General features: G+C 30.1%; 1 protein-coding gene across 4 annotated transcripts in view; it reads left to right on the top strand.

Moving 5' to 3' along the window:
- LOC131107275 (DNA (cytosine-5)-methyltransferase 3A-like) overlaps positions 1-20,630 on the top strand; it is a 47,719-nt gene extending 27,089 nt beyond the window's left edge. For 2 of the 4 annotated variants that reach the window (XM_058057148.1, XM_058057145.1), the window contains 17 exons: positions 298-630; positions 1,414-1,572; positions 1,679-1,786; positions 3,429-3,585; positions 3,655-3,801; positions 5,804-5,848; positions 5,934-6,013; positions 6,093-6,205; positions 8,696-8,879; positions 8,965-9,049; positions 10,394-10,539; positions 10,635-10,725; positions 10,789-10,937; positions 11,067-11,152; positions 15,545-15,614; positions 15,723-15,841; positions 19,513-20,630. In XM_058057148.1, coding sequence (XP_057913131.1) covers positions 298-630; positions 1,414-1,572; positions 1,679-1,786; positions 3,429-3,585; positions 3,655-3,801; positions 5,804-5,848; positions 5,934-6,013; positions 6,093-6,205; positions 8,696-8,879; positions 8,965-9,049; positions 10,394-10,539; positions 10,635-10,725; positions 10,789-10,937; positions 11,067-11,152; positions 15,545-15,614; positions 15,723-15,841; positions 19,513-19,654 — 2,214 coding nt within the window. In that variant the 3' untranslated portion in view covers positions 19,655-20,630. Of the gene's footprint in view, positions 1-297; positions 631-1,413; positions 1,573-1,678; positions 1,787-3,428; positions 3,586-3,654; positions 3,802-5,803; positions 5,849-5,933; positions 6,014-6,092; positions 6,206-8,695; positions 8,880-8,964; positions 9,050-10,393; positions 10,540-10,634; positions 10,726-10,788; positions 10,938-11,066; positions 11,168-15,544; positions 15,615-15,722; positions 15,842-19,512 lie in introns of all 4 variants that reach the window. The other 2 variants (XM_058057147.1, XM_058057144.1) reach the window with 1 other exon arrangement.
- Positions 20,631-25,038: the final 4,408 nt, after the last annotated feature.

Below are 25,038 nucleotides of genomic sequence, written 5' to 3'. Positions count from 1 at the left end.
AAAGCAATAATTTTTAATTATGATAATTAATTTTAGCTTTTTTTTTTAACAGTTTCAAGCAAAAAATCAGCTGAGACGGCTCTTTTAGACGCGAACAAGGTACCACTGTATAAATGGCAATAAAGAAATACCGGCAAGTCGACAACGACAACAAATAAATGATGCTAATTTTATACCCCATTTAAACTCATTTTTTGTGTTTTGGCCGTCATAGGAAAAAGTTAGGACACCCGTGTTGTAACAAGATATTTTGTGTCCGGCGTCCATTTCCCAACGTCTACCGTGGATGTCTTCCAGGCAGAGAAAAAGGCCAAAGTGATGTCAGCCATGAACGCAATAACCGACCCCGAGGACGAAAAGGAGACGGAAGAGTCCCGGAAACCAGACGCCTCCATCGACCAGCATCCGCCGCCTTCCAAACATCAGGAGCCTCCGCCAAGTCCGCCGCGGTCCAAGCCGCAGCATCCATCGCAATCCCAGCCGTCGCTCCCGCAGCAACAACAACAACAACAACAACAACAGCCTACTGACCCCGCCTCCCCCACGGTAGCCACCACCCCCGAGCCTGTCGCCGTCGTAGGCGGAGACAAGACATCCCCCGAGCCTGGAGACACTGAACTCGACTATGAGGTAAGGCTTGTAAAATTCCGTAAAAGTATTCCGAGTATTATTTCTAGAGAGTATAGCCTCCTTAATTTAATTTAATTAAAAGGACTTAAATCTTTTTATTTTATAAATTTAATTTAATTTAATTTAATTTAATTTAATTTAATTTAATTTAATTTAATTTAATTTAATTTAATTTAATTTAATTTAATTTAATTTAATTTAATTTAATTTAATTTAATTTAATTTAATTTAATTTAATTTAATTTAATTTAATTTAATTGTTACATTTGTTCACTTCCTGTTTTCCTAATAAGATTTAAGTCCTTTTAATTAAATTAATTTAATTGAATAAAATTAATACATTAATACATTTGTTCACTTCCTGTTTTCCTAATATGATTTAAGTATTTTTAATTTAAATTAAATTAAATTAAATTAGAAAAACAGGAAGTGAACAAATGTAACAATTAAATGAAATTAATTAAAAATGCTTAAATCTCTATTAGGAAAACAGGAAGTGAACAAATGTAAAAATTAAATTAAATTAAATTAAATTAAATTAAATTAAATTAAATTAAATTAAATTAAATTAAATTAAATTAAATTAAATTAAATTAAATTAAATTAAATTAAATTAAATTAAATTAAATTAAATTAAATTAAATTAAATTAAATTAAAAATAATAATTAATTTTATTTAATTTAATTTAATTGTCCATAGGTATGAATGTGAGTGTGAGTATTATTTCTAGAGAGTATAGCCTCCTTTTTCCCATTCTCGTTTCCTTTGCGTTTTCTCATCAGGACGATCGTGGTTTCGGCATCGGCGATCTGATCTGGGGTAAGCTACGGGGGTTCTCGTGGTGGCCAGGACGTATCGTGTCCTGGTGGATGACGGGCCGCAGCAGAGCCGCCGAGGGGACCAGATGGGTCATGTGGTTCGGAGACGGAAAATTCTCAGTGGTCAGCATTTCCTTTCTTTTTGAGAATTTAAACGTACGTTACTTTTAAGCGGCGGACGTGATGACATCACTGACAGGAAACGACCTTTTTTGGCTACTTTTTGCAGGTTTGTGTTGAGAAACTCTTGCCTTTTAGTTCCTTCAGCAATGCCTTTCACCAAGCAACCTATAACAAGCAGCCCATGTACAGGAAAGCCATCTACGAGGTGCTTCAGGTAAGGGACAGCGTCATGCCCTAAGACAGGGGTGCCCAAAGTGGGGGTCTGGTTAGTTTGGCTAAAAGGTAAAGTAACAATATAAACAACTATAATAACTATAAAAGCAATCTTCACTCACTATATGTACTGCAAAAAAAGAGTAGTAAGGATAATTTAATTTAATTTAATTTATTTTAATGTATTTTTAATTTATTATAATTTATTTTAATTTATTTTTAATTTATTTTAATTTATTGTAATTTATTTTAATTTATTTTAATTTATTTTAATTTATTTTAATTTAATTTAATTTAATTTGTTAATTTAAACTGTTACATTTGTTCACTTCCTGTTTTCCGAATATGATTTACGTATTTTTCATTAATTTAATTTAATTTAATTTAACTGTTACATTTGTTCACTTCCTGTTTTCCTAATATGATTTAAGTATTTTTAATTAGTTTAATTTAATTGTTACATTTGTTCACTTCCTGTTTTTCTAATTTAATTGAATTTAATTTAATTTAACGGTTACATTTGTTCACTTCCTGTTTTCCTAATATGATTTAAGTATTTTTAAATAATTTAATTTAATTTAATTTAACTGTTACATTTGTTCACTTCCTGTTTTCCTAATATGATTTAAGTATTTTTAATTAATTTAATTTAATTTAACTGTTGCATTTGTTCACTTCCTGTTTTCCTAATATGATTTAAGCATTTTTAATTAATTTAATTTAATTGTTACATTTGTTCACTTCCTGTTTTTCTAATTTAATTTAATTTAATTTAACTGTTACATTTGTTCCCTTCCTGTTTTCCTAATATAATTTAAGTATTTTTAATGAATTTAATTTAATTTAATTTAACTGTTACATTTGTTCACTTCCTGTTTTCCTAGTATGATTTAAGCATTTTTAATTAATTTAATTTAATTGTTACATTTGTTCACTTCCTGTTTTTCTAATTTAATTTAATTTAACTGTTGCATTTGTTCACTTCCTGTTTTCCTAATATGATTTAAGCATTTTTAATTAATTTAATTTAATTGTTACATTTGTTCACTTCCTGTTTTTCTAATTTAATTTAACTGTTACATTTGTTCACTTCCTGTTTTCCTAATATGATTTAAGTATTTTTAATTCATTTAATTTAACTGTTGCATTTGTTCACTTCCTGTTTTCCTAATATGATTTAAGCATTTTTAATTAATTTAATTTAATTGTTACATTTGTTCACTTCCTGTTTTTCGAATTTAATTTAATTTAATTTAATTTATAAATACTTAAATCATATTAGGAAAACAGGAAGTGAACAAATGTATTAATGTATTAATTTTATTCAATTAAATTTATTTAATTAAAAGGACTTAAATCTTATTAGGAAAACAGGAAGTGAACAAATGTAACAATTAAATTAAATTAAATTAAATTAAATTAAAAATAAGAATTAATTTAATTTTATTTAATTTAATTGTCCATAGGTATGAATGTGAGTGTGAATGGTTGTTTGTCTATATGTGCCCTGTGATTGGCTGAATGAATGAATGAACATAGCTACTTAGCTCCACGTCAGCACTCTCTCAGCCATACAAGCTAGCTTAAGCCTAGCTTAAGCCTAGCTTAGAAATGTAACCCTAACATCTAACCCTAATTCCCAGGCGGCAGGCGGCCGAGCGGGCAAATCATTTGCTGCCTGTCCTGACAGCGATGAGAACGAAACCTCCAAATCAGTGGAACGTCTGAACAGGGAGATGATCGAGTGGGCGATGGCCGGGTTCCAGCCGAGTGGACCTAAAGGTTTGGAGCCCCCAGAAGGTAAGAAAGACATCTCCCATTTGTTTGGTGATGGTTGCACAATCCACAATCCCGCGGTTGATACCCCAGAGGAGCGCAACCCGTACAAAGAGGTTTACCCGGAGATGTGGGTGGAGCCAGAAGCGGCAGCCTACACGCCCCCGCCGGCTAAAAAGCCTCGCAAGAGCACAGTGGAGAAACCCAAGGTCAAGGACATCATCGACGAAAGGACGCGAGGTAAGCGGCCTCCTTTGTCTTTTGTTGTTGGGGTACAGCAGGGATCTGTTCCGTGCCCCTTCCTGTATCATCAAATGTTGACTTTTTTAAATTTTAATTTTTTGATGTCTGTTTTTTTTTTACTTCAAATACTTTATTTTATTTTTTATTATTTAATATATATATATTATTATTATTTTATGATTACTTTATTTTATTTTTTATTTATATTATTTTTATTTATATTATTTTTTATTTATATTATTTTTTATTTATATTATTTTTTATTTATATTATTTTTTACTTATATTATTTATTATTAATATTATTTATTTTAGTTTAGTTTATTAAAGAAAAAAAAGGATGTCTGTCCATCAATAAAGTAAAACCTCAGGTCACAATAAGCGGCCTCCTTTGTCTTTTGTTGTTGGGGTACAGCAGGGATCTGTTCCGTGCCCCTTCCTGTATCATCAAATGTTGCCTTTTTTAAATTTTAATTTTTTGATGTCTGTTTTTTTTTACTTCAAATACTTTATTTTATTTTTTATTATTTAATATATATTATTATTATTTTATGATTACTTTATTTTATTTTTTATTTATATTATTTTTCATTTATATTATTTTTTATTTATATTATTTATTATTAATATTATTTATTTTAGTTTAGTTTATTAAAGAAAAAAAAGGATGTCTGTCCATCAATAAAGTAAAACCTCAGGTCACAATAAGCGGCCTCCTTTTGTTGTTTGGGTACAGCAGGGATCTGTTCTGGGCCCCTTCCTGTATCATCAAATGTTGCCTTTTTTAAATTTGCCTTTTTTAAATTTATGCCTGTTTTTTTTACTTCAAATACTTTATTTTATTTTTTATTATTTAATATATATTATTATTATTTTATGATTACTTTATTTTATTTTTTATTTATATTATTTATTATTTATATAATTTATTTTATTTTACTTTATTTTATTTTTATTATTTAATATTATTTAATATACATTATTATTATTTTATGATTACTTTATTTTATTTTTCATTTATATTATTTATTTTATTTTACTTTATTTTATTTTTATTATTTAATATTATTTAATATACATTATTATTATTTTATGATTACTTTATTTTATTTTTTATTTATATTATGTATTATTTATATTATTTATTTTATTTTAGTTTATTTTTATTATGTAATATTATTTAATATATTATTATTATTATTTTATTATTACTTTATTATTATTTTTATTATTATTATTTATTTATTTTATATTATTTTTTATTATTATTTTTATTTATATTATTTTTTATTTATATAATTTATTTATTTTTGTTTTTAAGAAAAAAAAAACAGCAAAGGTGAGCTGAAGTTTGAACAAAGGATGTCTGTCCATCAATAAAGTAAAACCTCAGGTCACAATAAGCGGGGATCAGCAGGGATCTGTTCTGTGCCCCTTCCTGTATCATCAAATGTTTTGCATTCTTGTGGTGGATATTAGGTATGCAACAATACACTCAATTTATGGTTTGCTAAACGAACTTGCCTTTTTTAAATTTAAATTTTTTATGTCTGTTTTTTTTTTACTTCAAATACTTTATTTTTTATTTTTATTTTTATTTTTATTTTTATTTTTATTTTTATTTTTATTTTTATTTTTATTTTTATTTTTTTTTAATTTTTTTATTTTTATTTTTATTTTTATTTTTATTTTTATTTTTATTTTTATTTTTATTTTTATTTTTATTTTTATTTTTATTTTTATTTTTATTTTTATTTTTATTTTTATTTTTATTTTTATTTTTATTTTTATTTTTATTTTTATTTTTATTTTTATTTTTATTTTTATTTTTATTTTTATTTTAAAACCTCATGTCACAATAAGCTGCCCTCCTGTGGCGTACCGCAGGCATCCGTTCTAGAGCCCTTTGTGTTCCTATGTTCTAATCCACAATAATAAACTCCTACAACATTTACACACTGCATGTATTTATTCTACTAACTTGTGTTTTTCCGTCTCAGAGAGACTCATTCACGAAGTCAGACAAAAGTGCCGCAGCATCGAGGGTAAGTCCTCCCGAAAGAATTTCGATTTTGTGTCTGACCTCGATACTGTTAAATACCGACAACCGTTGATCATTTCTCCCTGCAGATATTTGTATCTCCTGTGGAAGTCTGAATGTCAGCATCGAGCACCCGCTGTTTGCAGGAGGAATGTGCCAGGGCTGCAAGGTCGGCCGCTGCAAGTATCGAGTATTTGAGTACTTCGAGTATTGCTCCTAACATCGGTGGGCTACCTTCGGTCTTTCAGAACTGCTTCCTGGAGTGTGCGTATCAGTACGACGACGACGGCTACCAGTCGTACTGCACCATCTGCTGCGGCGGACGCGAGGTGCTCATGTGCGGGAACAACAACTGTTGCCGGTGAGACATTGCAGACGTACTTTGATTTTTTTTTTTATATATTTATACATTTTATTTGTACATTTATACAATTAATTGCAATATCCGAATAGTCATCTTTACACTCCTATTAGCCAATATAGTACACACAAGCATAGAAAAACCTGTTTTTACCACCTTCTAAATATGCTTTTTAACGCTATTAGAGCCTTCTAGACATGAAATAACACCCCTACAGTCACCCTTACACTCTGATTAGTCAATATAGTACACACAAGAAGAGACAATAAGATATATTAAGCATAGATAACCTGTTTACCACCTTCTAAATACGATTTTAACACTATTAGAGCCCTCTAGACATGAAATAACACCCCTACAGTCACCCTTACACTCTGATTAGTCAATATAGTACACACAAGAAGAGACAATAAGATATATTAAACAAAGAAAACCTGTTTACTACCTTCTAAATACACTTTTTAACACTATTAGAGCCCTCTAGACATGAAATAGCACCCCTATAGTCACCTTTACACTCCTATTAGCCAATATAGTACACACAAGAAGAGACAATAAGATATATTAAGCATAGATAACCTGTTTACCACCTTCTAAATACGATTTTTAACACTATTAGAGCCCTCTAGACATGAAATAACACCCCTACAGTCACCCTTACACTCTGATTAGTCAATATAGTACACACAAGAAGAGACAATAAGATATATTAAACAAAGAAAACCTGTTTACTACCTTCTAAATACACTTTTTAACACTATTAGAGCCCTCTAGACATGAAATAGCACCCCTATAGTCACCTTTACACTCCTATTAGCCAATATAGTACACACAAGAAGAGACAATAAGATATATTAAGCATAGATAACCTGTTTACCGCCTTCTAAATACGATTTTTAACACTATTAGAGCCCTCCAGACATGACATAGCACCCCTATAGTCATCTTTACACTCATATTAGCCAATATAGTACACACATGAAGAGACAATAAGATATATTAAGCAAAGAAAACCTGTTTACCGCCTTCTATATACACTATTTTAACACTATTAGAGCCCTCCAGACATGAAATAGCACCCCTATAGTCACCTTTACACTCCTATTAGCCAATATAGTACACACAAGAAGAGCGAATAAGATATATTAAACATAAATAACCTGTTTACCACCTTCTAAATACGCTTTTTAACGCTATTAGAGCCCTCCAGACATGAAATAACACCCCTATAGTCACCTTTACACTCCTATTACCCAATATAATAGACCTAATAAGAAAAAATAAAGCGTATTAGGCATAATAAACCTGTTTACCGCCTTCTAAATATGCTTTGTAACACTATTAGAGCCCTCCAGACATGAAATAACATCCCTATAGTCACCCTTACACTCCTATTAGCCAATATAGTACACACATGAAGAGACAATAAGATATATTAAGCATAGATAACCTGTTTACCACCTTCTAAATACACTATTTTAACACTATTAGAGCCCTCCAGACATGGCATAGCACCCCTATAGTCATCTTTACACTCATATTAGCCAATATAGTACACATGTGAAGAGACAATAACATATAATAAGCATAGTTAACCTGTTTTTACCACCTTCTATATAGGCTTTTTAACACTATTAGAGCCCTCCAGACATGAAATAGCACCCCTATAGTCATCTTTACACTCATATTAGCCAATATAGTACACACAAAAAGAGACAATAAGATATATTAAGCAAAGAAAACCTGTTTACCACCTTCTAAATACACTATTTAACACTATTAGAGCCCTCCAGACATGAAATAGCACCCCTATAGTCATCTTTACACTCATATTAGCCAGTATAGTACACATGTGAAGAGACAATAACATATAATAAGCATAGTTAACCTGTTTTTACCACCTTCTATATAGGCTTTTTAACACTATTAGAGCCCTCCAGACATGAAATAGCACCCCTATAGTCACCTTTACACTCATATTAGCCAATATAGTACACACAAGAAGAGACAATAAGATATATTAAGCAAAGAAAACCTGTTTACCGCCTTCTATATACACTATTTTAACACTATTAGAGCCCTCCAAACATGAAATAGCACCCCTATAGTCATCTTTACACTCATATTAGCCAATATAGTACACATGTGAAGAGACAATAACATATAATAAGCATAGTTAACCTGTTTTTACCACCTTCTATATAGGCTTTTTAACACTATTAGAGCCCTCCAGACATGAAATAGCACCCCTATAGTCACCTTTACACTCATATTAGCCAATATAGTACACACAAGAAGAGACAATAAGATATTTTAAGCATAGATAACCTGTTTACCGCCTTCTAAATACACTTTTTTGACACTTTTAGAGCCCTCTAGACATGAAATAGCACCCCTATAGTCATCTTTACACTCATATTAGCCAATATAGTACACACAAAAAGAGACAATAAGATATTATAATGTTATTTCTGTATTATTATTATACAGGTGCTTCTGCGTGGAGTGCGTTAACCTCCTGGTCGGCCAAGGGGCGGCCCACGCCGCCATCAAAGAGGACCCCTGGAACTGCTTCATGTGCGGCCAGAAGGGGGCGTACGGTCTGCTGGAGCGCCGCCCCGACTGGCCCTGCCGGCTCCAGCACTTCTTTGCCAACAACCACGACCAGGATTTTGTAAGTAAGCCCCCACCTTGAATGAACGTAAAATGGATGTCTTATCTCCATGCATGTCTCTGTATTGGTGCCTGTGGTGCTCCAGGAACCACCAAAGATTTACCCCCCCGTCGTGGTGGAGAACAGGAAGCCCATTCGGGTCTTGTCGCTATTTGATGGCATAGCAACAGGTGAGAGTTTTTATCACATGACTGTAAATTATGTTCATATAATATAATATAATATAATATAATATAATATAATATAATATAATATAATATAATATAATATAATATAATATAATATAATATAATATAATATAATATAATATAATAAATAATAAAAAAATATTTTGTTATTTATTATTATATTATATCATAATATATATTATTATATAAAATATATTATATTATATTATATATATGTAATATATTATATTATAATTATATTATGAGGGTAATAATATTATTTTATTATTTATATTATATCATAATATTATATCATATTATTTTATTTTATTATTTATATTATTATATCATAACATATATTATTATATATAATATATTATATAATATATCATATTATAATTATATTATTATATAGTATAATATTATTTTATTATTTATATTATTATATATAATATATTATATTATATTATATATAACATATTATATCATAATTATATTATGATATCATATAATATAATTTTATTATTATTATTATTATATTATAACATTATAACATAATATTATTTTATTTTATTATTTATATTATTATATCATAACATATATTATTATATATAATATATTATATTATATATCATATTATAATTATATTATTATATAATATTGTATTATTTATATTATTATATATAGTATATTATATTATTATATATATTATATTATAATTATATTATTATATTATATCATATTATTTTATTGTTATATTATTATATTATATCATAATATTATATCATAATATAATATTTTATTTTATTATTTATATTATTATATTATATCATTAGATTATATTATATTATAATATAATGTTACTTATTGTTGTTATTACTTTTTATCATAATTTCAATCATAATAATTGAACTTTCTGAAAAATGTGAAATAATATTATTATTTAATTACAGTAATATCAATAAAAATAATATGATTTTAACAATAATGTATTATCTTTGGATTGTCCTTATTATTGTTATTATTATTATTATTATTCCATATTAATATTATTTAAATAGTATTTTCAGTAATTATTTTCATTGAAATTATAATAATAATATTTCTGACAAAATATTGCAAAACAAATATTATTATTAATAATACTAATACTATAAATAAATATGATTATATTAATAACAGTATACGTATTACAATATTAGGAATGATGATGTAATTTTTATTGTTGTTATGAAAACGTATGAATGCTAACGAAAGCAATAGTGCAGGTTTGGATATTCCAGGAGTAGAGCAGTCAATCATCATGTCAAGTGTCAATCATCCAAGCCTCGCTTTTCCCCATCCCAGGGTTGCTGGTTCTGCGAGATCTGGGTATCCAAGTGGGCCGCTACGTGGCCTCGGAGGTGTGCGAGGACTCCATCGCCGTGGGGATCGTGCGGCATCAGGGTCGCATTATGTACGTGGGCGACGTGCGGACCGTTACGCGTAAACACGTGAGTCGTTATTCTCCATAAGTGGTGACTCGTGTACGAGTGCCGCCGAGTATCCATAAAGTTTTTTTTTTTTTTTTTTTTATAATTCTTCACAGATACAAGAGTGGGGTCCTTTTGACCTTGTCATCGGCGGGAGTCCGTGCAACGACCTCTCCATCGTGAACCCTGCCCGGAAAGGCCTTTACGGTGAGTTCAAGGTCGTTTGCAATGTCGGCGACTTGTTGTTTCACAACCGCGTTCTGTCCCCAGAGGGGACGGGCCGCCTGTTTTTCGAGTTCTACCGACTCCTGCACGAGGCTCGGCCGAAGACGGGCGAAGAGCGGCCTTTCTTCTGGCTCTTTGAGAACGTGGTAGCCATGGGTGTCAGTGATAAGAGGGACATATCTCGCTTTCTGGAGGTCAGCACAACACGCCTGATGTATTGTCATGGACTGGCGCCCCCTGGTGGTCATGGCCCTTTAAATAAATTACCGCATCTTTCTGCACTTCCTGTATCTTCCTGTATCTTCCTGTCCGCTGGTCGCCAGTGCAACCCGGTGATGATCGACGCCAAGGAGGTGTCGGCCGCCCACCGTGCCCGCTACTTCTGGGGAAACCTGCCTGGCATGAACAGGTCTGTGGGAGAATGGTGAGGGAAGAATCGTCCGATAAACCATCATCTCGCTTAAACTATCTCTGCACTTTTACATAATATTGTAATAATAATAATAATAATAATATCTTTCGCCCCCAAAGACACTTTGGACTCACTCTGTGTGAGATTTCCCAAAAACGAACTGATCCCTCTTGCTACGTCTTCTTATTCTCTTGTGATGTTTGGATCAGTTATGATTGCCGAGCCAGCAAAATGGTTTTTGATTGGTCCTCATTTGTCCCCTCTTCATTGTCCTCAGTCCCCTGTGGGAGAATGGTGATGGAAGAATCGTCCGATAAACCATCATCTCGCTTAAATGGCGTTAAACTATCTCTGCATTTTTACATAATATTGTAATAATAATAATAATAAGATTTTGGGCGCCCAACCACACTTTGCAGTCACCTTATGTTGGATTTCCCAAAAGCGTACTGATCCCTCCTGCTACGTGTTCTTATTCTGTTGTGATATTTGGATCAGTTATGATTGCCGAGCTCCAAAAAAAATGATTTTTGATTGGTCCTCATTTGCCTCCTCTTCATTGTCCTCAGTCCCCTGTGGGAGAATGGTGATGGAAGAATCGTCCGATAAACCATCATCTCGCTTAAATGGCGTTAAACTATCTCTGCATTTTTACATAATATTGTAATAATAATAATAATAATAATAATATCTTTCGCCCCCAACGACACTTTGGACTCACTCTGTGTGAGATTTCCCAAAAACGTACTGATCCCTCTTGCTACGTCTTCTTATTCTCTTGTGATGTTTGGATCAGTTATGATTGCCGAGCCAGCAAAATGGTTTTTGATTGGTCCTCATTTGTCCCCTCTTCATTGTCCTCAGTCCCCTGTGGGAGAATGGTGATGGAAGAATCGTCCGATAAACCATCATCTCGCTTAAATGGCGTTAAACTATCTCTGCATTTTTACATAATATTGTAATAAATAATAATAATAAGATCTTTGGCCCCCAACGACACTTTGGACTCACTCTGTGTGAGATTTCCCAAAAGCGTACTGATCCCTCCTGCTACGTGTTCTTATTCTGTTGTGATGTTTGGATCAGTTATGATTGCCGAGCTCAAAAAAAAATGATTTTTGATTGGTCCTCATTTGTCTCCTCTTCATTGTCCTCAGTCCCCTGTGGGAGAATGGTGATGGAAGAATTGTCCGATAAACCATCAACTCGCTTAAATGGCGTTAAACTATCTCTGCACTTTTACATAATATTGTAATAATAATAATAATAATAATAATATCTTTCGCCCCCAATGACACTTTGGACTCACTCTGTGTAAGATTTCCCAAAAACGTACTGATCCCTCCTGCTACGTGTTCTTATTCTGTTGTGATATTTGTATCAGTTATGATTGCCGAGCTCCAAAAAAAATGATTTTTGATTGGTCCTCATTTGCCTCCTCTTCATTGTCCTCAGTCCCCTGTGGGAGAATGGTGATGGAAGAATCGTCCGATAAACCATCAACTCGCTTAAATGGCGTTAAACTATCTCTGCACTTTTACATAATATTGTAATAATAATAATAATAATAATAAGATTTTGGGCGCCCAACCACACTTTGGAGTCACCTTATGTTGGATTTCCCAAAAGCGTACTGATCCCTCTTGCTACATCTTCTTATTCTGTTGTGATGTTTGTATCAGTTATGATTGCCGAGCTCCAAAAAAAAAGATTTTTGATTGGTCCTCATTTGCCTCCTCTTCATTGTCTTCAGTCCCCTGTGGGAGAATGGTGAGGGAAGAATCGTCCGATAAACCATCATCTCGCTTAAATGGCGTTAAACTATCTCTGCACTTTTACATAATATTGTAATAATAATAATAATAATAAGATTTTGGGCGCCCAACCACACTTTGCAGTCACCTTATGTTGGATTTCCCAAAAGCGTACTGATTCCTCTTGCTACGTCTTCTTATTCTGTTGTGATGTTTGGATCAGTTATGATTGCCGAGCCAGCAAAATGGTTTTTGATTGGTCCTCATTTGTCCCCTCTTCATTGTCCTCAGTCCCCTGTGGGAGAATGGTGATGGAAGAATCGTCCGATAAACCATCATCTCGCTTAAATGGCGTTAAACTATCTCTGCATTTTTACATAATATTGTAATAATAATTATAATAATAAGATCTTGGGCGCCCAACCACACTTTGGAGTCACCATATGTTGGATTTCCCAAAAACGTACTGATTCCTCTTGCTACGTGTTCTTATTCTGTTGTGATATTTGTATCAGTTAAGATTGCCGAGCTAAAAAAAAAATGATTTTTGATTGGTCCTCATTTGCCTTCTCTTCATTGTCCTCTCCCCTGTGGGAGAATGGTGATGGAAGAATCGTCCGATAAACCATCATCTCGCTTAAATGGCGTTAAACTATCTCTGCATTTTTACATAATATTGTAATAATAATAATAATAATAAGATCTTGGGCGCCCAACCACACTTTGCAGTCACCTTATGTTGGATTTCCCAAAAGCGTACTGATTCCTCCTGCTACGTGTTCTTATTCTGTTGTGATATTTGGATCAGTTATGATTGCCGAGCTCCAAAAAAAATGATTTTTGATTGGTCCTCATTTGCCTCCTCTTCATTGTCCTCAGTCCCCTGTGGGAGAATGGTGATGGAAGAATCGTCCGATAAACCATCATCTCGCTTAAATGGTGTTAAACTATCTCTGCACTTTTACATAATATTGTAATAATAATAATAATAATAATAATAATAATAATATCTTTCGCCCCCAACAACACTTTGGACTCACTCTGTGTGAGATTTCCCAAAAACGTACTGATCCCTCTTGCTACGTGTTCTTATTCTGTTGTGATATTTGGATCAGTTATGATTGCCGAGCTCCAAAAAAAAATGATTTTTGATTGGTCCTCATTTGTCCCCTCTTCATTGTCCTCAGTCCCCTGTGGGAGAATGGTGATGGAAGAATCGTCCGATAAACCATCATCTCGCTTAAATGGCGTTAAACTATCTCTGCACTTTTACATAATATTGTAATAATAATAATAATAATAATAATAATAATAATAAGATCTTTCGCCCCCAACGACACTTTGGACTCACTCTGTGTGAGATTTCCCAAAAACGAACTGATCCCTCTTGCTATGTCTTCTTATTCTCTTGTGATGTTTGTATCAGTTACGATTGCCGAGCCAGCAAAATGGTTTTTGATTGGTCCTCATTTGCCTCCTCTTCATTGTCCTCAGTCCCCTGTGGGAGAATGGTGAGGGAAGAATCGTCCGATAAACCATCATCTCGCTTAAATGGCGTTAAACTATCTCTGCACTTTTACATAATATTGTAATAATAATAATAATAATAATAAGATTTTGGGCGCCCAACCACACTTTGCAGTCACCTTATGTTGGATTTCCCAAAAGCATACTGATCCCTCTTGCTACGTCTTCTTATTCTGTTGTGATGTTTGGATCAGTTACGATTGCCGAGCCAGCAAAATGTTTTTTGATTGGTCCTCATTTGTCCCCTCTTCATTGTCCTCAGTCCCCTGTGGGAGAATGGTGATGGAAGAATCGTCCGATAAACCATCATCTCGCTTAAATGGCGTTAAACTATCTCTGCACTTTTACATAGTATTGTAATAATAATAATAATAATAATAATAATATCTTTCGCCCCCAACGACACTTTGGACTCACCCTGTGTAAGATTTCCCAAAAACGTACTGATCCCTCCTGCTACGTGTTCTTATTCTGTTGTGATATTTGTATCAGTTATGATTGCCGAGCTCCAAAAAAAATGATTTTTGATTGGTCCTCATTTGCCTCCTCTTCATTGTCCTCAGTCCCCTGTGGGAGAATGGTGATGGAAGAATCGTCCGATAAACCATCATCTCGCTTAAATGGCGTTAAACTATCTCTGCACTTTTACATAATATTGTAATAATAATAATAATAATAAGATTTTGGGCGCCCAACCACACTTTGCAGTCACCTTATGTTGGATTTCCCAAAAGCGTACTGATCCCTCTTGCTACGTGTTCTTATTCTGTTGTGATATTTGGATCAGTTATGATTGCCGAGCTCGAAAAAAAAAATTAATTGGTCCTCATTTGCCTCCTCTTCATTGTCCTCAGTCCCCTGTGGGAGAATGGTGAGGGAAGAATCGTCCGATAAACCATCATCTCGCTTAAATGGCGTTAAACTATCTCTGCACTTTTACATAATATTGTAATAATAATAATAATAAGATTTTGGGCCCCCAACCACACTTTTGGGGACACCCTGTGTGGGACTTCCCAAAAACGTACTGATCCCTCCTGCTACGTGTTCTTATTATTGGATCAGTTATGATTGTTTTTTGATTGGTCCTCATTTGTCTCCTCTTCAGGCCCCTGGCGGCCATGTGCAGCGACAGGTTGGACCTGCAGGACTGTTTGGAACACGGAAGAACCGCCAAGGTGAGCCACCCGCCGCATGATTTTCCGACGCGGACCTCCAAGCCTCACGTGAGCGTGTCCCGTGTCCCGTGTCCCGTGTCCCGTGTCCCGTGTCCCGTGTCCCGGCAGTTTGACAAGGTGAGGACCATCACCACCAGGTCCAACTCCATCAAGCAGGGCAAGGACCAGCACTTCCCGGTCTTCATGAACGAGAAGGAGGACATCCTGTGGTGCACTGAGATGGAGAGGTAACGCCACGCCCGTACGCTTGAGTTCGGATCGCCGCCGTTCGCATTTGGACGCTTTCTGGTGTCAAACCCGAGCATAAAAGCATAAAAAATATGATGAGAAAAAAAACAAATATACATAGTTGTAATTTGGGGGAAATTATCTTTGGGAATAAAGTCACAATATTATGAAAATAAAATAATTTTAGAAGAAAATTAAAATATTAAAAAAATAAAAATGAATGAATGAATAAATACAAGCAACTTAATTGGCACACATAGGTACGCTATACATGAGTACCATCTAGTGGCTCAAATGTGAATTACATCTCAAAAATCGTCTATAAAATGCTGAGTTTTCCAGGATAATAGTTGGAATATTTAAAAAAAAAAATCAGCAGGTATGGATAAATGAAGCAGTAATTTTCCCAGAATTATGTCAAAACCAAAATATTAATATAAATATATTAGGAATATTATGAGGAAAAATAATGTCATTTTCATAGCACAGTGCTGAAATATGAAAGAAAAATGTGTTAGTTTTTAAAAGCTATAATATGATGAGGAAAAAAAACAAATATACATAGTTGTAATTTGTATGAAAATAAATAATTAAATAATAATTAATTAATTAATAATTAAAATAAAATAAATTAATTAATAATAATTAATGAATAAAATAAAATAATTTTAGAAGAAAATTAAAATATTAAAAAAATAAAAATGAATGAATGAATAAATACAAGCAACTTAATTGGCACACATAGGTACGCTATACATGAGTACCATCTAGTGGCTCAAATGTGAATTACACCTCAAAAATGACCTATAAAATGTTGAGTTTTCCAGGATAATAGTTGGAATATAAATAAAAAAAATCAGCAGGTATGGATAAATGAAGCAGTAATTTTCCCAGAATTATGTCAAAACCAAAATATTAATATAAATATATTAGGAATATTATGAGGAAAAATAATGTCATTTTCATAGCGCAGTGCTGAAATATGAAAGAAAAATGTGTTAGTTTTTAAAAGCTATAATATAATGAGGAAAAAAACAAATGTACATAGTTGTAATTTGTATGAAAATAAATAATTAAATATTAATTAATTAATTATGAAAATAAAAAATAATTAATTAATAATTAATTAATTAATAATTTTAGAAGAAAATTAAATATTAAAAAAATAAAAATGAATGAATGAATAAATACAAGCAACTTAATTGGCACACATAGGTACGCTATACATGAGTACCATCTAGTGGCTCAAATGTGAATTACACCTCAAAAATCGTCTTTAAAATGTTGACTTTTCCAGGATAATAGTTGGAATATTTAAAAAGCAGGTATGGATAAACGAAGCAGTAATTTTCCGAGAATTATGTCAAAACCAAAATATTAATATAAATATATTAGGAATATTATGAGGAAAAATAATGTCATTTTCATAGCACAGTGCTGAAATATGAAAGAAAAATGTGTTAGTTTTTAAAAGCTATAATATGATGAGGAAAAAAAACAAATATACATAGTTGTAATTTGTATGAAAATAAATAATTAATTAATTATTAAAATAAAATTAATTAATTAATAATTAATAATAATTAATTAATTAATTAAATAATTTTAGAAGAAAATTAAAATATTAAACAAATAAAAATGAATGAATGAATAAATACAAGCAACTTAATTGGCACACATAGGTACGCTATACATGAGTACCATCTAGTGGCTCAAATGTGAATTACACCTCAAAAATCGTCTTTAAAATGTTGACTTTTCCAGGATAATAGTTGGAATATTTAAAAAGCAGGTATGGATAAATGAAGCAGTAATTTGCCCAGAATTATGTCAAAACCAAAATATTAATATAAATATATTAGGAATATTATGAGGAAAAATAATGTCATTTTCATAGCACAGTGCTGAAATATGAAAGAAAAATGTGTTAGTTTTTAAAAGCTATAATATGATGAGGAAAAAAAACAAATATACATAGTTGTAATTTGTATGAAAATAAATAATTAATTAATTATTACAATAAAATTAATTAATAATTAATTAATTAATTAAATACTTTTAGAAGAAAATTAAAATATAAAAAAAATAAAAATGAATGAATGAATAAATACAAGCAACTTAATTGGCACACATAGGTACGCTATACATGAGTACCATCTAGTGGCTCAAATGTGAATTACACCTCAAAAATCGTCGATAAAATGTTGAGTTTTCCAGGATAATAGTTGGAATATTTAAAAAGCAGGTATGGATAAATGAAGCAGTAATTTTCCCAGAATTATGTCAAAACCAAAATATTAATATAAATATATTAAGAATATTATGAGGAAAAATAATGTCATTTTCATAGCACAGTGCTGAAATATGAAAGAAAAATGTGTTAGTTTTTAAAAACTATAATATGATGAGAAAAAAACAAATATACATAGTTGTAATTTGTATGAAAATAAATAATTAAATAATTATTAATTAATTATTAAAATAAAATTAATTAATTAATAATTAAATAAATAAATAAATAATTTTAGAAGAAAATTAAAATATTAAAAAAATAAAAATGAATGAATGAATAAATACAAGCAACTTAATTGGCACACATAGGTACGCTATACATGAGTACCATCTAGTGGCTCAAATATGAATTACACCTCAAAAATCGTCTTTAAAATGTTGAGTTTTCCAGGATAATAGTTGGAATATTTAAAAAGCAGGTATGGATAAATGAAGCAGTAATTTTCCCAGAATTATGTCAAAACCAAAATATTAATATAAATATATTAGGAATATTATGAGGAAAAATAATGTCATTTTCATAGCACAGTGCTGAAATATGAAAGAAAAATGTGTTAGTTTTTAAAAGCTATAATATGATGAGGAAAAAAAACAAATATACATAGTTGTAATTTGTATGAAAATAAATAATTAAATAATAATTAATTAATTAATAATTAAAATAAAATTAATTAATTAATAATAATTAATGAATAAAATAAAATAATTTTAGAAGAAAATTAAAATATTAAAAAAATAAAAATGAATGAATGAATAAATACAAGCAACTTAATTGGCACACATAGGTACGCTATACATGAGTACCATCTAGTGGCTCAAATATGAATTACATCTCAAAAATCGTCGATAAAATGTTGAGTTTTCCAGGATAATAGTTGGAATATTAAAAAAAAAAAAACATCAGCAGGTATGGCTAAATGAAGCAGTAATTTTCCGAGAATTATGTAAAAAATATGAAAGAAAAATGTGTTAGTTTTTAAAAGCTATAATATAATGAGGAAAAAAACAAATGTACATAGTTGTAATTTGTATGAAAATAAATAATTAAATTAATTAATTATTAAAATAAAAATTAATTAATTAATAATTAATAATAATTAATAAATAATAATTAATTAATTAATACAATAAATAATTTTAGAAAATTTAATTTAGAAAATTAAAATATAAAAAAAATAAAAATGAATGAATGAATAAATACAAGCAACTTAATTGGCACACATAGGTACGCTATACATGAGTACCATCTAGTGGCTCAAATGTGAATTACACCTCAAAAATGACCTATAAAATGTTGACTTTTCCAGGATAATAGGAGCAATAACTGACCTATTCCCAACCCCTAATGTTCTCAATGTTTTCTGGGTATGCCTCCCAGGGTCTTTGGCTTCCCGGTCCACTACACGGACGTGTCCAACATGAGCCGCCTGGCCCGTCAGAGGCTGCTGGGTCGATCGTGGAGCGTGCCCGTCATCCGCCACCTCTTTGCACCGCTCAAAGATTACTTTGCTTGCGTTTGAGCGGCGAGAGCGCTCACTCTGAATTTTTTTTTTTTTTTTGTATTTTTATAATTTGTACGCATTTTTTTTTTTATTATTTAATTTTTTTTTAGCAGTGTTATGATTTATTTGTGTAAAATCGATACTTGAGACTATGCTTTCTTCTCAAGACGCTGAGACAGAAAAAGAGCTAAAAACGCGTGAAGCGGCGGGGCTCGGAATTTCGTTTTTTCCTTGCCTTGCTTCCGGCGACTGAGCCTCGCCGATGATGATGTGACGGACGTACGCCGTACGTCTCTTAAGAATCCCGAATCACAAATACCTCTTAGTTTACAGTTTCTACACACATTTAAAGGTACTACTGTATAACGGTTACTACACCATGGTGCTCCGCAAAATGACCGCAAACGTGGATCAAACCACTTCCTTTAGGCCGCCGCCGAGTTCTGCGGCTTTTCTACCGATCGTCTGGTGCTCGTCGAAGCTCTCGGCTCCGCTCAGGCCGCCGCAAACACACCGCGACGCTAGTTTTGACGTCGGCCTGCGTGGCATTTACTGTACAAGTGTTCAAACGCCAGCGGGGGTCGCCGCCCCGCCGCGTTACCGTCAAGGTGCAAACGTCCTCGACGCGACACGGTGCGGCTTCACAAAGTCCTTCTACCTTTTTTATAGCAATTTTATGTGCGGTTTTATCAACATATGAAGCACTTTTTTTAATCTGTACTTTAATCTGTAATTTAATTTTTTTTTTTTATTTTTTGCTGTTTCGGTTCCAACCGTTCAGGACTTTTTCATGATTTCATGACTTTTTTTTTTTTATACGTGAGGGCTGTGGTGCCGATGTGGAAGAGTGGCTTTTCCCATCCTGTCAAACTTTTTCATTGTCCGAGACAATGAAAAATTCATTAAACAAGAATTAATTCATTTTAAATATAATTAGACAAGACAAAAAACAGTAAAAAAATAAAATAAAATTACCTGTAATTTTATTGTATTTTTTACTGTGAAAAATACAGTAAAGAAATGTTGTTAAAATTTTATTTTTACTGTAAAAAAATAAAATAAAATTACAGGTAATTACGTGTAACTTTATAAAATTACCTGTAAAAAATTACCTGTAATTTTATTGTATTTTTTTTACTGTTTTTGTTTTAATTACCTGTAATTTTATTTTAATAAATTTTTTTACTGTTTTTTTTACAGGTAATTACAGGTAATTACCTGTAATTTTATTGTATTTTTTACTGTAAAAAAATACAGTAAAAATAATTTTTAGTAAAAATTGAAAAACAGCATTCATTAAACAAGAAGTAATTAATTTTAAATATAATTATACAAGACAAAAACCAGTAAAAAATAAAATAAAATTACAGGTAATTAACTGTAATTTTATTGTATTTTTTACTGTAAAATATACAGTAAAGAAATTTTAGTAAAAATTTTATTTTTACTGTAAAAAATAAAATAAAATTACAGGTAATTACCTGTAATTTTCTTGTACTTTTTACTGTTTTTGTTTTAATTACCTGTCATTTTATTTTTTTTACTTTTTTTTTTCCAGGAATAAAGAAGTTTTTACAGTTTTTTTACAGGTAATTACCTGTAATTTTATTGTATTTTTTACTGTAAAAATACAGTAAAAATAATTTTTAGTAAATATTTAAAAACAGCATTCATTAAACAAGAATTAATTAATTTTAAATATAATTAGACAAGACAAAAAACAGTAAAAAATAAAATAAAACTACAGGTAATTTTTACCTGTAATTTTATTGTATTTTTACTGTATAAAATACAGTGAAAAAAAATTTTAGTAAAAATTTTATTTTTACTGTAAAAAATAAAATAAAATTACAGGTAATTACCTGTAATTTTATTGTATTTTTTTACTGTTTTTGTTTTAATTACCTGTGATTTTATTTTATTTTTTTACTGTTTTTTTCCAGGAATAAATAATTTTTTACTCTTTAAAACTCTTTACTCTTTAATTACCTGTAATTACCTGTAATTTTATTGTATTTTGTACTGTAAAAAATACAGTAAAAATATTTTTTTGTAAAAATTGAAAAGCAGCATTCATTAAACAAGAATTAATTAATTCTAAATATAATTAGACAAGACAAAAAACAGTAAAAAATAAAATAAAATTACAGGTAATTACCTGTAATTTTATTGTATTTTTACTGTAAAAAATACAGTAAAAAAATGTTAGTAAAAATTTTATTTTTACTGTAAAAAATAAAATAAAATTACAGGTAATTACTTGTAATTTTATTTTATTTTTTACTGTTTTTGTTTTAATTATCTGTAATTTTATTTTATTTTTTACTGTTTTTTTTCAGGAATAAAGAATTTTTACTGTTTTGTACAGGTAATTACAGGTAATTACCTGTAATTTTATTGTATTTTTACTGTAAAAAATACAGTAAAAAAAATTTTTAGTAAAAATTGAAAAACAGCATTCATTAAACAAGAATTAATTAATTTTAAATGTAGTTAGACAAGACAAAAAACAGTAAAAAATAAAATAAAATTACAGGTAATTACCTGTAATTTTATTGTATTTTTACTGTAAAAAAATACAGTGAAAAAAATGTTTTAGTAAAAAATTTTATTTTATTTGTTTTAATTACCTGTAATTTTATTTTATTTTTTACAGTTTTTTTCCAGGAATAAAGATTTTTTTACTGTTTTTTTTTCAGGAATAAAGTCAAAATATTAAGAGAAAAAAATCAAATGACAAAAAAGAATAATGCTATAATATATAATATACAATATGAGGAAACATAGCATCAATTCAGCAGCATAAAAGTTGAACTATTCAAGAAAAAATATGTAATATGAGAATTTTTTTTTTTTGGGGGGGGAAATTAGGTTGCAGAAAAAATTGTCACATTACGGGAAGTTAATAGTTGGAATATTAAAAAAAAAAAACATCAGCAGGAATAGAAAAATCAGCAGTAATTTTCCGAGAATTATGTCAAAGCCAGAATATTAATAATATTAATATTTTAGAATTATTATTCTGAAAAATAATGTCATTTTCATAGCACAGTGCTGAAATATGAAAGAAAAATGTATTGGTTTTTAAAAGCTATAATATGATCAAATATACATAGTTGTAATTTGGGGGAAATTAACTTTGGAAATAAAGTAATAAAATAAAATAAATAAGAAATAAAAGAAAAAAAATAAAGCAGTAAAAAAATAATTTTCGAAAAAAAATAAAATATTAAAAAAATTAAAAAACAACCGCAAAAATTAGATTTCGATGACAATACTAATAATTACAACTTGTAGGATTATTTCATTCTAAGTTCTTAAGTGACCTTATCGCTTTCACTTTGGGCCCGCCATCAGCACCCCCCCCCCCCCCCCCAATAATTGAGAGATGGAGGAATCCACACTTCCTGTTAGCCGACACAGCCCTCCTCCGGTGCTACACATTCAACGGTATCTATATGATCAGCATACGAGAACCGTACTGGTTTTAAGTTCCTTATTGTAACGAAAGTGAATAAACTCTATGATTAAAAAAATAAAAAAAAAGGCATTTTAACTTTGTACTTGAAAAAAAAAATAATAAAAAGTTTTCCTATATTGTTTTTAGACTAGATGATTGCTGTAGTCGGTGCTTATTTGTGGGAAATTGTCACTGTAGCGTAATAATGTATGCTAATACGCGCTCAACTTCTCCATGTTTGTTTATGATATTATTATTATTTTTTTTAATCTGAAACACTTGTCTTCATATTATTTACTAGCATCACTGTTTATGGACAATTTTTTTATTTTTTTTAATTTTTTAATTTTTTTTTTAAGAAGAGTTTTTCCAGCAAATGTAGCAGTCATGCTCCTACACATACACATCTTATGTTTAGCGTCCCCAGAGAAGATAAAGAAGACTCCGTATGTATTTGTGCTGGAGAACACTTGAATAAATGGATTGTTTTTGTGAAAAAAAAAAAATATATATATATATTTGTCTTGTGTGGCTGGCATTCAACAGAAATGTTGGGGGAAATAGCATCCGAAGCTACATGGTCCTGTGTGAAAAGCTAATACCTGGTTAGGCCACCCTTGGCAGCAAATGGCTTTCTGGCTCAGAATTTGGACTTACTATCTTATTATCTCGACTTTTTATCTCATTATTTCGACTTTCTATCTCATTATTTTGACTTTTTATATCATAATTTTGACTTTCTATCTCATAATTTTGACTTTATCTCATAATTTTGACTTTCTCTCGCATAATTTTGACTTTTTATCTCATTATTTCGACTTTTTATCTCATAATTTTGACTTTTTATCTAATTATTTTGAATTTTTATCTAATTATTTTGACTTTCTATCTCATAATTTTGACTTTCTATCTCATAATATTGACTTTCTATCTCATAATTTTGACTTTCTCTCATAATTTCAACTTTTTATCTCATAATTTTGACTTTATCTCATAATTTCTACTTTTTATCTCATAATTTTGACTTTTTATCTCATAATTTTGATGTTTTATCTCATATTTTGACTTTTTATCTCATAATTTTGACTTTCTATCTCATAATTTTGACTTTTTCTCTCATAATGTCAACTTTTTATTTCATAATTTTGACTTTTTATCTCATATTTTGACTTTTTATCTCATAATTTTGACTTTTTATCTCATAATTTCGACTTTTTATCTCATAATTTCTACTTTCTATCTCATAATTTTGACTTTTTCTCTCATAATGTCAACTTTTTATTTCATAATTTTGACTTTCTATCTCATAATTTTTACTTTATCGGATAATTCTGACTTTTTATCTCATTATTTCAACTTTATCTCATAATTTTAACTTTTTATCTCATTATTTTGACTTTCTATCTCAAAATTTTGACTTTTTATCTCATAATTTTGACTTTTTATCTCATCATTTCGACTTTCTATCTCATTATTTAGACTTTTTGTCTCATTATTTTGACTCTTTAACTCATAATTTCAACTTTTTATCTCATAATTTTGACTTTTTATCTCATTATTCTGACTTTTATCTCATTATTTTGACTTTTTGTCTCATTATTTGGACTTTTTAACTCATAATTTCAACTTTTTATCTCATAATTTTGACTTTGTCTCATAATTCTGACGTTCTATCTCATAATTCTGACTTTTCATATAATTATTTTGAATTTTTATCTAATTATTTCGACTTTTTAATCTCATAATTTTGACTTTTTATCACATAATTTTGACTTTCTATCTCATAATTTTGACTTTTTATTTCATTATTTTGACTTTTCATCTCATAATATTGACTATCTCATAATTTTGACTTTTTATCTCATAATTTAAACTTTTCATCTCATATTTCGACTTTCTATCTCATAATTTCGACTTTTTATCTCATTATTTACACTTTTTA

The sequence above is a fragment of the Doryrhamphus excisus genome, chromosome 19, assembly GCF_030265055.1.
Source record: "Doryrhamphus excisus isolate RoL2022-K1 chromosome 19, RoL_Dexc_1.0, whole genome shotgun sequence".
NCBI classification, from domain to species: domain Eukaryota; kingdom Metazoa; phylum Chordata; class Actinopteri; order Syngnathiformes; family Syngnathidae; genus Doryrhamphus; species Doryrhamphus excisus.
This window is presented reverse-complemented; position numbering and strand designations above follow the sequence as displayed.